At 35.5% G+C, this 14,542-nt stretch overlaps 1 protein-coding gene across 1 annotated transcript; it reads right to left on the bottom strand.

Annotated features, from left to right (window-relative positions):
• Positions 1–9,259: 9,259 nt before the first annotated feature.
• Positions 9,260–10,147, bottom strand: LOC145792010 (uncharacterized). The gene is made up of 2 exons (XM_082872487.1): positions 9,979–10,147; positions 9,260–9,894 (listed from the first exon to the last, which is right to left on the bottom strand). Exons 1-2 carry the CDS (start codon positions 10,145–10,147, stop codon positions 9,260–9,262), a joined length of 804 nt encoding a protein of 267 aa, XP_082728613.1.
• Between the last annotated feature and the right edge of the window lie 4,395 nt (positions 10,148–14,542).

The following is a 14,542-nucleotide window of genomic DNA, read 5'->3' as shown; positions in this document are numbered from 1 at the left end:
ACAAAACCAAATATTTAGGTGTAGCACTTTCCTCAATCTAAAACTAATGTTTACATTTCAACAGGCACTAACTAGATCACATCACTTTTATTGAACCATGTGGACAATTCAAGCTCTTAATTTAATCAATCTATTAACATCATTCAGTTTTCAAATGCTCTACTGATCCTCATCGTGAAATGCCCATGTATAGTTGACAATATTTACCAATTGGACCACCGATATACAAAGTTATTCAATAGCCTTCACTGTGAGAGTTTAAAACATACTTGCAACAACCAAAATAATAAATTCTATCCTAGATGATATTATATTACCCAAACTGAGAAAGAAAGATTGTCAACTTAATATTATTCTCACAGTAACTAATATTATTCTCATAGTAACTAAGAGAAGAGAAGAGAAAAATATTACCCAACAATATGGCAATGTTTCACACGGGTATTTTATCAAACACAAGAAGGGCTTTTACACCGTCTCCCTCGCCCAACCCTCTTATAGCTCCCCAACCTCTTCATTCCCCTTAGGAACCCCTATCCCACCTGGTTACACTTCCCCTTCCGCCCCTTGCCACAGCCCCTCCAACCCTCTACTACCATAGATCCATTGCCTCTTTCCCTCTTATCCACAACCACAGAAATAATCCAGAATCATGACCAGCCCTTTGATTACAGCACCACATTTCCATTTCTCAAAAAGGGGAAGGAAAGAAAAAATTAAAGGTAAAGAAAAAAAAATGAAATGAATTACATTACAAAATGGACACTAATTTACACAAAACAGGACGGTTGGGAGTAACGGTATGACCTAAAACAAAAATGTTAGTGCATGGGACATATGTACCATGCTCTCTCTATTTCATAATCTGAGTTGGGCATATCAGAAATTTGCAAGTAGAAGAGTAGGCAACATCCCAAGGAGCCTTGTTACAGAGAATATAGAGGTTTATTCAGTCAACCTCATTTGCGCTCTTAGCCCACCTGTCTGTCCTCTAGAGTATAAGAGAGGCCTGTCAGGTAAAGCCTGAAGGTTCGTGTTTCTATATTTTGTCAAACCCATATTATATTAACATGACAACAAAAACTGTGAAAAATTCAATTAGTAAATATTTTGATTTCTTTTCTCTGCAACAAAACAGGGGGAAATGGAAATGCTTCGAAAAACGGAAAACCTAACCTTCGTTTCTTGCTTCTATGTCCATCACTTTCTTCTTCTTCTTCAGACTCAGACTTGTTGCCTTCAAGTTTCAGAGTCTCTGAACCTTCGTCGTGAATCGCTTCTTCATCTTCTTTTTCTTCGACAGTGACAGCGTTGTTGTGGGTTCTCTAAACACGGGTCTCAAGGAAAGAATCGACTTGGTCTCAGATGAAGGCTTTGCGGTCAAGACAAGTCGACGCCGAACTCTGACTCCAGGGTGCGCCGGACAGATCGGGCGGTGGTGGTGTTGAGGTCGGAGGTCTGGAGCACATCCCAGAGCCGATTCACCAGCTTTGAATCCGAATCCATGTTTACTATTACTCGTATTCAGATACTCCGATCTGATTAAAGAACTCAACCAAGAAAAAGAAGAGAAGAAGAAAAGAGAGTGAAATTGGTGACATATGATTTAGGGTTTGAAATGGTTTGATTTAGGGTTTGAAATGGATGAGTGTGGTTGAGAGAGTGACTTCTGCAAAGAGTAATTTCATTTTATCATTAGGCGCAAGAGTATTTCATTTTGGCGCCTCAGCATTTCATTTTGCCCCAAATTTTTATGTGAGAGAGAATAATTTGATTAATTTAAACAGAGAACAGGCGGGGGAATCTGCACCTTTGGTGACAAAATTAGTTTTTGGTCGGCAAATGTAATTATTTGCAACCAAAATATTTTAGTCGGCAAACTCAATATATGGCGACTAAATAAGTTTAGTCGCTAAAAATAAGTTTTTTGGTGACCAAAATTTTGGTCGCCAAAGATAAAAAATAATTTTTTATTTTTCATTCAGCGACTAAATAGTTTTAGTAGCCAAAACTTAATAGACGGCGACTAAAATATTTTTAGTCGTTAAAAATAAGTTTTTTGGCGACCAAAATTTTGGTCGCCAAAAGATAAAAAATAGTTTTTTATTTTCCATTCGGCGACTACATTGTTTTAGTAGCCAAAACTCAATACACGGCGACTAAAATATTTGTTGTCGCTAAAAATAAGTTTTTGGCGACCAAACTTTTGGTCGCCAATTCCACAACCAACTTATTTTTAATCTTTCGCGACCAACTTATTTTTTGGTTGCCAAAATGTGACCTTCCGCGACCAAATTTGTAGTTGGTCGGCAAAAGCATACCACTTTCTGCGACTAATAATATTTGGTCGCCAAAAATAATGATCATTCGCGACTAATTAATATTTGGTCGCCAAATGTTATTTTTTTGCGACCAAAATTTTTTTGGTCGGCAAAAATGGTCGCCAATTGTGTAAATTCTTGTAGTGTAACCCATAAATTTAAATTTGTATTTTTTATGTGAATCGACAAAAGAGTTAAAACACTTTTAGGGCTTCTTTGCTGCAACATAAGCCAACTAGTTAAGGTTAAAATAAGTCCGTTTCACACATATATATCATTTTGGGTTTTGTAAAATTTTGACTAAATTAAGTTTTCTCTTTTTTTGACGTTTTCTGTGTATGCCAAATAAAAAATTGGCTTATATAGTTTTTTGGGGTAAAAAAATGACTTACTAGTTTATTGCCATGATTTTCAAATCAACCTAATTAAGAACAAGGCTACAAAGACACAAAAAAAAGAATAATTCTCATCTTTAGCAAGTTCAATAGCTAACTCCAACATGAAAGAAAACTAGTAAGCATCTCCCATTCATAATTCCCTTCCCAATTTTCTTTACTTTTCCTTCATCTTTCCCATCAACCAAACAGCCAATACATTAGGCACAGTTTAATTAAGAGGAAACAAGAGAAAGTAGGAGAATGCATGATCTGTAGACATAGTTGCAACAGAAAAATATATCAAATAAGACTTCCAGAAATAGAACAAGTTCACTTGATTCTGAGAAAAATGTCATCAGCCAGCTTCACCTCTATTTTCCTTTGCAATCCCTTCTTACTGATTTGAAAGAACAAAAAAAACCATTTTATTGCTTCTTCTTCTTCTTCTGTCCACTTAATAGTTCCCAAACCCCCAGCGGTATGCATCATTTGCTTGCTCTTTACTGAGTTTTGAATTACTTTACAATTTGATATGTATATGCTTTTTTATATAACACAACATGACCGGGATCATAGAGCTGCTCATTCACTCCCGACTCCCTGCAGATGCCATCAGAACAGCAACAGCTACAATAAACATGAACAACATGCTTGCAAGCAAGATGTAAGCTCTTCGTGATGATTTCCGATACTCTCCAAATAGAAGTATACCCCAAAAGGTGCTCACAAGTGGAAGTGCCTGTAGATTTTGCCATTCAAAATTCTTATGCATCAGCAATTGACTGTAACCAGGGAAGAAAAATAAAAACAAACACAAACACAATGACAATCCACTTCCATCACAATTAAAGGTGACAAACTATGTAAAACTTTCATGGATACTCTTGAAGGCTTTAAAATTTTATTTCTGTTTTTAATAGTTTATTTATTTATAGTTTAATTAGGATGTTGGAATTTTATTTCTGTTTTTAATAGTTTATTTATTTATAGTTTAATTAGGATGTTGGAAGATTTAGTTATGAGAATATATTGTATATATGGCATGTTTGTGTATATATGGCATGATTGTGTATATTGGAAATTAGGCCTTAGCATTAGGAATGGTGTAAATAAGTATCTTTGTATCTCTTTTTTCAGTCATAGATTAGGACTATATAACTGATAACCTCTTTGTAAATGAATACAAGTTAAATATACAGATTATTCCGAAAAACTTACATGGTATTAGAGCTTGGTTTGAAACCCTAGCTTTCATAATCGAAACCCTAGCTGTAGTGGGTTTGCTTCATCTGGTTCATCTCTGACCTCGACCTAGAACCCTCTGCCTCTCGGTCTCGGTTCAATCGCGACTCCCTGTTGCACCTTATTTGCTGCGTCTCTCTCGATTCTCGTCGGCTTCATCGTGACTCGTCGGCTACCTCTAGTCATCGCAACTCTCTCTGTTCATCTCGGTTCATCACAACTCTCATCGGCTTCGTCTGGTTCATCACTGACTCTGGTTCTTTCTTTCTCTGTGTCTGTGTTTGGTTCAGTACTCTTATTTGGTTTTTTAAAAAAAAAAAGAAAAAAGAAAATCTTATTTCCTGTTTGGCCCACTTGTTAGTTATTATTATACTTCTTCGTCTACGTCACCTATGGCTCTTTTTTCTCCTTTGACTTTTTCTTCCTCTCCGTTGGTAGTCTATTCTCGTCGCAAGGCTCCTCCACCACCAGTTGTCTCTACTCTTGTTGCTGCTCCTTCTGCTTCTGATGACTTTGATCCTGCTGCACACCGATATCCTCCTCGTGAGCATCGTCCTCCAAACAGGTTGGGTTGGTCTAATACATGTTTTTCTGCTTCATATCGTACTTTTTTGTCTGTTATTCATTCTTTTTTAGAACCTCAATCTTACATGGAGGCCTGTCAGGATCCTAATTGGGTTCAAGTTATGGCGGATGAGTTGTTTGCCTTGAAGAAGACCAACAATTGGAAGTTGGTTCATTTGCCTGCTGGCAAGAATCTGGTTGGTTGCAAATGGGTCTATAAAATCAAGACTCATTCTGATGGTTCTCTAGAGCGATGCAAAGCTCGTTTGGTTGCCAAGGGTTTCTCGTAGGAGTATGGTATTGATTATGAGGAGACATTTGCCCATGTTGCCAAGATGACTACTGTCCGTACCTTGATTTTCTGTTGCTGCTATTTGACATTGGTCTCCCTATCAAATGGATGTTAAGAATGCTTTTCTTAACTATCATCTCACTGAAGAGATCTACATGCATCCTCCCTCTAGCCTTCTCCATTCCTCAGGGCAGGGTTATCATCTTCGGCGTGTTTTATATGGTTTAAAGCAATCTTCTCGTGCTTGGTATGATCGCTTTCAGACTGCTATTACCGAGCTTGGGTTTCATCATTCTGCTTCCGACTATGCTTTGTTTCTGAGACATACCTCAGCTAGTTTTGTTGCTCTCTTACTCTATGTGGATGATATGATCATCACTGGCTCTGACTCTGACTCTTTTGCTATCTCTGAGGTCAAGCAACTGTTGGAATGTGTCCCACATCGCTTGGAGTTGCCCCATCTGTACTAGTTATAAGGCTCTGGTTTCCTTCTCTTTAATACCTTGGTTTTAAGGAGGAGTGTGATCTGAGTTTTTCAACTTGGTATCAGAGCTTGGTTGGGCCTGTGACTGGTGGGCTATTTGTCCAACTAGTGTGTGTTGTGGTCCAGGTGTTGGAATGTGTCCCACATCGCTTGGAGTTGCCCCATCTGTGCTAGTTATAAGGCTCTAGTTTCCCTCTCTTTAATACCTTGGTTTTAAGGAGAAGTGTGGGTTGGGCTTTTCAACTGTAACATCTCTTCTGCACCTTCGAAATGAAAGACCTAGGTCTATTGCGGTATTTTCTTGGTATTTGGGTTGCCTCTTCTCTAAAGGGCTATTTTTAGTCTCAGACCAAGTATGCTAATGAGATTATTCATCGTGCCGGTCTGAGTGATACTAAGGTTTTTGACACACCTGTTGAGCTTAATGTGAAGTTTATCTCTATTGATGGTGTCCCTCTGGATGATCCCACTTTCTATCGCGAGCTTGTGGGTTGTTTAGTTTATTTGACTGCCACTCGCTCTGATCTTGCTTATGCTATTCATGAGGTTAGTCAATTCGTTTCTACTCCTCGCTCTACCCATTGGGCTTCTTTGGTTCGCATTCTTCGCTATCTTCGGGGTACCATTTTTCAGGACTTACTGTTGTCCTCTACTTCTTCTTTAGACTTGGCGGCCTCTGCTGATTCTGATTGGGCTGGCGATGTTACTGATCGCAAGTCTACCTCTGGTTTTATTATGTTTCTTGGCGATTCTTTGATCTCTTGGAAAAACAAGAAACAAACTGTCGTTGCTCGCTCTATTGCTGAAGCTGAGTACTGTGTTATGGCTCATGCTACTGCTGAGCTTATTTGGCTTCGTTGTCTTCTCTCTGATTTGGGTGCACCTCAATCATCTTCGACCTCTCTCTATTGTGACAACAGCAGTACTATTCAGATTTCCACAATACTATCTTCCATGAATGGACGAAACACATTGAGATTGATTGTCACTTTATCCGACAGCATCTACAGTTTGGCTCTATTTCACTTCCTTTCATCTCCTCGGCTTTGTAACTTGCGGACTTCTTTACCAAGACTCACACTACCCGCTCGATTTCAGTTTTTTCTTGGCAAATACTCAGTGTTTTCTGCTAAAACACCTTGCGTTTGAGCGGAGGTGTGAGAATATATTGTATATATGGCATGTTTGTGTATATATGGCATGATTGTGTATATTGGGAATTAGGCCTTAGCATTAGGAATGATGTAAATATGAATCTTTGTATTTCATTTTTCAGTCATAAATTAGGGCTGTATAACTGATGACCTCTTTGTAAACGAATACAAGTTGAATATAAAGATCATTTCGAAAAACTTACATTAGTTTCTTATTTTATTACAATTAAGGTTCCAAATAATAGTAAGATCCGGTTTCTTATTTTGTTTTGTTTTTTTTTAACTTATATCTACTACGGTTTGCATTGCATTATTTAGCTTGGATTAATATAGTGTTTAAGGTGGTGACTAGGGGTGTGCATAATACCACCGAAACCGCCGAAACCGCCAAAACCGTACCGAACCGCACCGCCAAGGCAAATTCGTTATTATTTGTCAATCGAACCGCCGGTTTTTGGTAAGAAAAATGGCAAATTCTAGTGACACTTTTATCAATCCGCCGGTTTCTATTTTTCTTCCAAACCGCACCGACCCGCACCGCTATTAAACCATGTTTTATAGGATTCTAAAAATTCTTTTTTACTTAAGTTTGCTTGTTGTTCTATACCTTAGAATATAATATTACATTACTGCTCGAGGGGAATTTTATGTATTGTATTTGATCATTGTAGCTTCCACAGATACTTGTAATGAACTGATGGTATAGTCGTTGATATTATCATGTTGTTGCTACACTTGCTACATCAGAAGAAAGTTTCGCAAGATGCTTAACATTACGATATCTCTCGTCTTTTTTTTACTCTTTGATTTAAGTTTTGTAATTTGAATTATATTTTTTATAAACTGCCAATCCGCCCGAACCGCCAAGGCAAATCCGCCATTATTTGCCAACCGAACCGCCGGTTTTTGATAAGGAAAATGGCAAATTCTAGTGACACTTTTATCAATCCGCTACCCACCATACGGTTTCTATTTTTCTCTCAAACCGCACCGACCCGCACCGCGCACACCCCTAGCGGTGACCGTGTGTTAGGGCTATGGTCCTCTTCTTTTCTCTTCTCTCTAGTGCATCCTACATCTCAAACTCAACCTAAAAAGGTGAACCGTCCAATTACACCCATTTAAAACCATCCAAACCTAATTAAAATTGGGTTTAAAAGGGTTGAACGTGGGTAACAATTTTAATCAAAAACATATCAAAACTATTCTAGGCAACATTCTCCAACGGCTTGCATGTCATAGTTTGAGTCACGCTCCTTACACACTTTTTACAAATAAGCATATGAGGAGTATGTGTATGGAGAACTTGTTGGGACTATTGTTAAGGTTAGTCTAATAAATGATTTAAACATAAAAAATAAGAACCTCTTTTGTAACTATATTCCATGGGAAAAAACAAATCAATGACCAACCAAGAAAAAGATGCAAAGCTAATTAAGGCTCAACCTTGAAAACTCAAGGAGAAAAGTACTTTTCTATTTAATTTTTTTTACTATTTTAAAATATTTTATTTATTACTAAATATGAGAAAACTCAAAATTCAAAATGTTTATGCCTCACCTTATGAGAGGTAAAACGAATCGCATTACTCATTTGCCCTAAAAAACTTTGGATCTATGTATGCAAATTTTTCGAACCAACCTGAACAGCATCAGCAGCAGCATACCCTGCATTAGTTGCACGAAGCGGGAGCGGGAGCGGGGGCGGGAACGGGAGCGGGAGCGGGGGAACGTGACCACTTAGAGGAATCGTAAATTAGGAACGCTTATATATTATTTTTATTAATTATATTTTTAATTCATCTATATGTATTTTTTTAATTGACATGCATGTATATATTTTTTTTAATAAATAAATTGACAAATATTTTATAAATTCCCATTAGATAGACAAAATATATCATTAAGGTTGGGCAAAAAAATTAAGCATCACCACAAAAAAACAAAAATCCAACAAAACAACAAAAGTTCGCCAATCCACAAAAGTAGAGTTGCTACAAAAAACAAAGATAAAAAAGAAAAAGAAAACAAACAAGACAATTTTTTATTCATTTTTTCTCCAAAGTGCACCAAATCCTTCATTTCTTTTGCTTTTTACCCCTTGCCTTTTCAAGCCTCCTCTGTGCTCTCTCTATTTTCTCCATTGAAGAACACTCTTGAATAGTTGGAGTTGGAGGTGGAAAAGATGGAGAGGCAGTAACAGTTAAAGCTAGGTTCGGAACACCAACATCATCAAAGTTGTTTTTAGCATCCTCTTCACTATCTGAGAGAGACACGTTATCCCTTTGTTCTATTGTAGTGAAATCCTCCTCTATGTTGGTATCTTCTGGATAGCATTCCAATTATTAAAGTCCTCATAATCATCCCTATATCTTGTCAACAACCTATAATTTGTTGACAAAAGAAGAACAAATATTATACTATAATAAGAAAAAAAATACAAAAACTAGAACATAATAGATAATACAAATAAAACAAAGAAGAAAAGAATAACCTATGATTGTAGTGCACAAAAACTAATTTTTCAGCATGATCCACATTCAACTTGTTCCTTTTCACATTGTGAATGTAGGAATAGGTACTCCAACATCTCTCAGCACAAGAAGTGTTTACACTTTGAGACAAAACTTTTATTGCCAATGAGAACAATTCAGGAGCAGCCCCACCATACATATGCCACCATGATAATGCAGTCATGGTTGCTCTATCTTTCCCAGCTTGGGGTTGTGCAAAAACACCTTTGTTACTCACAAAATTGCTAATTTGATGGCGTATCAAAGAAGCTTCATTTTGGTCAACAACAATTTTTTCAATTGCTTGAAGATATCATGTTTGCACCTCTTTATCAAAATGAGGCTTCTTCCTACTCACACCACCAGGAGCTGGCTGTGAAAGCCAAGAATTTGTGTAGTACTTAGAAACAAGAACATATGCAAGGCAATGTAGAGGAATATTCATTTTATCCCATCTTGCCACCACATATTGTTGAACCAAATCATAGACTGTAAGATCATCAGAAAGAGACTCTTTGATATTTCCTAACATTGTATCCATTTGCTCATAAACCTCCCCAATAACTGCTTTATCAAAATCAGAAAAACGAAGCATCTTATATATATGCTTTGTAAACTTGAGGACTTGTTTTGATTTTTTCCAAAAGTCATCATCCATAATTGTTTGTTGGACAATGTCATGTTGCTTTGGTGAGGATGAACTCCTCCTCAAGTTATCCCATTGCTTGCTTAGAGCCATAGACATTAATGATGGTCTCACTTTAACAAGTCTTTGCAATACAATAAAATTATGGCCAAACCTGGTTTTTTTTGCTTTGAGAAGCTCCAATGCTGAAAAGGTCTTGAACAAGTACTGACAAGAGGAGTGATTTTTGATGTATTTAACAATTGCCCTGCCTTTTTTGTAAGACTTATCAACAAAGGACAGCAATGAATCCTCACTTTTAGCTATATCCTTCATCAACAAATTTAACGTATGAGCCATACAACACGACCAAAAAATATGGGCATGCTTCCGCTAAATTATCGCACCTGCAGCCTTGCAATTGGAAGCATTATCTGTCATAACTTGGACCACATTAGAAGGGCCAACATAATCAATGGCCTTTAAGAGCAACTCAGCAATATTAGCCCCAGTCTTTTCTATGGAAGAAACATCATGCCCATTTATAAAAATAGTTTTACCTCCAGAGATAGCCATGATGTTAATAAGAGGTTAGTTTTTTAAATTAGACCAACCATCAGAAATAATAGAGACCCCATGAGTGCTCTAATCCTGCATCAAGGGAGTGAGAGATTGTTGCACCTTCTTATGCTCTTTGTCCAAAAGAGCAGTCCTAACTTTCTCATAGTTGGGGGATTTGTACCCTTTTGGTGCATTGAGAATAGAAGAGACCATATATGCCCATAATGGTGACCTCACAACATTGAAAGCAATGCCATTGTCGTAAATGCATCTTGCAATCTTCTGATCAACTTCTTCTCTACTAGCTATTTGAAACATTTTGTCAACTGAATCCTTGACTGAAGATTTTCCAGTGGTCTGAGATGGTTGCTGTGTCTTTGAAGGCATGGGAATTTTTCTAGACTTACAATTTCCACAAAAAATTCTTTGTGCAGCCAACTCTTCTTCCTTTAGTAATTCCTTCTAGCCTGGCTCAGCTTTGGACATACTCCTATCCCTTGATATCTTTGGCCTGATAACTTTCCAATTAAATGTTGTCGAACTCGTGAATAAGAACCAGTATATGCCTCTGTTTTGCAACCAAAATTGCAAATGAATTTCATTGATCCACCTCCTCCAGGTTTGCCACTAGATGCTTCACTAGGAACTTTTGTAACATATTTCCTAAGTGGAGTTGCACTTGGTTCTTCAACTTCATCTTCAGAGTCCATGTTTTGACTATGGGGATCCATGAAAAATCTGTTAACATACAACACGTTATTAAAAAAAAATATTTATGTAAAAGAAATGGAAAATCTGGAAGATTATTACAAAAAAAATATTTCTGTAAAAGAAATGGAAAATCTGGAAGTGTTTGGAAGGATATCATACCTTTGTCACATATGAATATATGCTCTGCAGATAGGAATTTATGAGTATGCAAACTCTTGAGTTTTTTTTGGTGCACTTCTTCTGCATTCGTTTGCCAACTCTTGAGCATTTTTTTGGTGCCCTTCTTCTGCGTTTGTTGCTTTGCTTCGCCTCCATCATATAGAGTTGGTGTTGGCGTTGGTGTTGATGGGAGAGAGAATGACCAAGTTCCTAGAGAGAGTGATTGTATCAGTGTCCAAGACAATTATAAAGAAAAAAAAAATTGTAGAAACTCAAAGGGTGTGTTTGGTAACGTTTACGTTTTCAGTTTATATTTACAAAAATTTTATAAATTGGTTTTTGTTTATTTTTAGAAAAACATAAACTATAAACGCGTTTGGTAATTGACAAAATGTTTAAAAAAATTTAAAAATATAAAAAAGAGTGAGAAATGGCAAGTGGCGGCGGAATACAGTGGTGGAAAGTGGTGGCGGTGGGTGGTGGGTAGCTAGTGGTGGTGGGTGGGTGGGTGGGTGGGTGGCGGTGGCGAGTGGTGGGTAGTAGTGGTGGTGGTGGTGGCGGCGGCAGGTGGGTGGCGGATGGCGGGTGATGGTGGGTGGTGGCGGATGGGTGGATTGGTGACGGTGGCGGGTGGTGGGTGGTAGTGAGTGGGTGGTGGTGGTTGTGTTGGTGGCCGGTGGTGGTGGGAGGTGGGTGGTGGATGGCGGATGGTGGGTAGTGGCGGGTGGGTGGTGAGTAGGTGATGGTGACGGGTGGTAGCGAGTAGATGGTGATGGTGGTGGTGGTGGCGAGTGGCGGGTGATAGGTGGCAGTGAGTGGGTGGTGGGTGGTGGTGGCTAGTGGTGGTTGGTGGTGGCAGGTGGGTGGTGAGTGGTGGTGGCAGGTGGTGGTGGGGGGTGGGTGGTGGGTGATGGTGGCGGAAGACGGTGGTGGAAAATGGTGGCGGGTGGTGGCTAGTGTTGGGTGGTAAAAAAAAAAACTAAAAACGAAAACAGAAACACATTTTTTGTGTTTTCATTTTTTGGCCAAATTTATAAACTGAGACCACTGATTTATAAATAAAAAATTTTACCAAATAAGTTTTTATTTGAATTTTTAAAATTTTTATAAATATAAACAGAAAATTAAAAATATAAGTGTTACCAAACAATTGGATGTGCAATGGCCATTAATAATAAAAAAATAAATTTGTACGTATTCTTTGAATTTTTGTCCACTCAGAGAAGCAAATGAAGCAAATAAATAATAAAAAATTGAATTGTCAATGGGATGCATGTGTATGGCAAGTTGATAGATAGTTCAACAATTTTCGAGAAATAAAGTGTATGGCAGGTTGATAGGTAGAATGACTGTTTGGCTCAACAAATATGAAAAGGTTTATTACACTTTGTATATTAATTATTATCAAATTATTTATTTAATTTTGAAATAATTTATTTAGTTCTTAAATTATTGATTGAATTTATTAAAATTTTAAAATATTTAATTAAAATTTATTTAGTCTTTAAAATGATTAAAAAAATAAAATACAAGTCTATAAATATTATAAATTAATAAAACACCCTATTCAGTTAAAATTTTATTTCGAAAAAATCTTAATTTTTTATTCTGTCATTATAAAGTTAAGAGTAATTATATATTTTACGGACTAAATAGATTCAATTGATAGTTCAGGGGCTAAATAGATAATTTGATGATAATTTAAGGGTAGGAAGCGTAATAAACCCAACATGAAATTGGGTTTCAGTTAATTAGTGTACATTTAAAAAATAAATTACTAATAAGTAGTAAACTATTTTAATAACCCAACTATATGTTGTGGTCTATATTTGTAATCGAGTGTTCCTTCAGGCTAAGTATGTGCACAGTTTGATTAATTTTAAAAATCGAATCTCATCGTTCATATCTGAATTGACACTTGATCTAATCTCTTGAGATTTAAATTGGCATAGTGGATTTTCTGATCAATTGTTTGAGTTTATGATTGATAATCAGTCTCTGAGACTTTGTCATATGTCACTCACCAACTTACTATTTGATAAATGATCTAATCTCTTGAGATTTGAATTGGCATAGTAGATTTTCTGATCAATTGTTTGAGTTTATGATTGATAATCAGTCTCTGAGACTTTGTCATATGTCACTCACCAACTTACTATTTGACAAATGATCTAATCTCTTGAGATCTAAACTGGCATAGTAGATTTTCTGATCAATTGTTTGCGTTTGTGATTGATACTCAGTCTCTGAGACTTTGTCATATGTCACTGACCAACTTACTATTTGACAAATGATCTAATCTCTTGAGATTTGAACTGGCATAATAGATTTTCTGATCAATTGTTTGCATTTGTGATTAAAACTCAGTCTTTGAGACTTTGTCATATGTCACTGACCAACTTACTATTTGACAAATGATTTAATCTCTTGCGATCTGAATTGACATAATAGACTTTCTGATCATGTTTGAGTTTGTGATTGATAATCAGTCTGTCATATGTCACTCACCAACTTACTATTTGACAAATTATGAGATGAATAAAATTTTTGTTATTTTATTTGTACCATTTATGTAAAGCCAACCCAACATATTTGGCAAAAAGAACTTTTAATCCTAACCAATTATGAAAGTAATATAAGTGTGCATTTGGGGTTTACTTTTTTAATCTTTTTGTTTTAGTTAACAATTTGTTTAGTTAAAGACAGAAAAAAAAAAAAAAAAATTTAATCCTAACCAATTATGAAAGAACTTTTAATTCTAACCAATTATGAAAATAATATGAGTGTGCATTTGGGGCTTACTTTTTTAATCTTTTTTTTTTAAGTTAACAATTTGTTTAATTTTTTTAAAAAGTTTTAGGTTTATAGATTCTACACAAGAATCATAAAAATTAAAAAAATTTAAAATGTCCAAGAAAAATAAAATTAAACAAAAAATAGTGATTTATTTTACTTATTTTGAATTTTTAAAATTTTTTTGAAAATTTTGAAAAATTTATTTTTTAAATTAGTTTACAAGAGGAACTAGAAAAAGAAAAAAATTTACATAATTTTGATATTTATTATTAAAACTGTAACTATTTACTCTGATATAATTTTATATTTCTTCTTAAATTAGTTCACATAGTTAATAATACAATAGATTGGTAATGACATGATATTACTGTTGAATTAAATTTTTTAATAATATTTAATTCATATATATATATATATATTATTTTAAATAACATTTAATGTGGCACAATTACAATACAATAATGATTGTGTTTTAGAATTTTTCTTAAATAAAATTTTTCTTTTCAAAAATATTAGATACCATAAATGAATTGTCAAATATTTATTAAATATTGGCAGTGTATTTAAACTCACATGAATATTATATAAATTATTTAAAAGTTCGTATTTAAAATTGTTCCAGTAAATTGTTTTTTGTTATTTTCTCTGTTATAATATTATCATGAGAAAATAACAGAGTAGTGATGATAACAGTAAAATAAATTATTAAATTATGAAAAAATATAACATTTATATAATTTTTTT

This window comes from Camellia sinensis, chromosome 5, assembly GCF_055761805.1.
Source record: "Camellia sinensis isolate YWXY chromosome 5, ASM5576180v1, whole genome shotgun sequence".
NCBI classification, from domain to species: Eukaryota; Viridiplantae; Streptophyta; class Magnoliopsida; order Ericales; family Theaceae; genus Camellia; species Camellia sinensis.
Note: the sequence above shows the minus strand (reverse complement) of the source record. Positions and strands in the feature narration are given on the sequence as shown.

Bases quoted from the DNA above. Each gene is read 5' to 3' on its own strand.
- LOC145792010 (XM_082872487.1), bottom strand. From the start codon at position 10,147: ATGGCTATCTCTGGAGGTAAAACTATTTTTATAAATGGGCATGATGTT. The intron at 9,895-9,978 runs GTGCGATAATTT...TGAAGGATATAG, and splicing joins TTCCAATTGCAAGGCTGCAG to CTAAAAGTGAGGATTCATTG.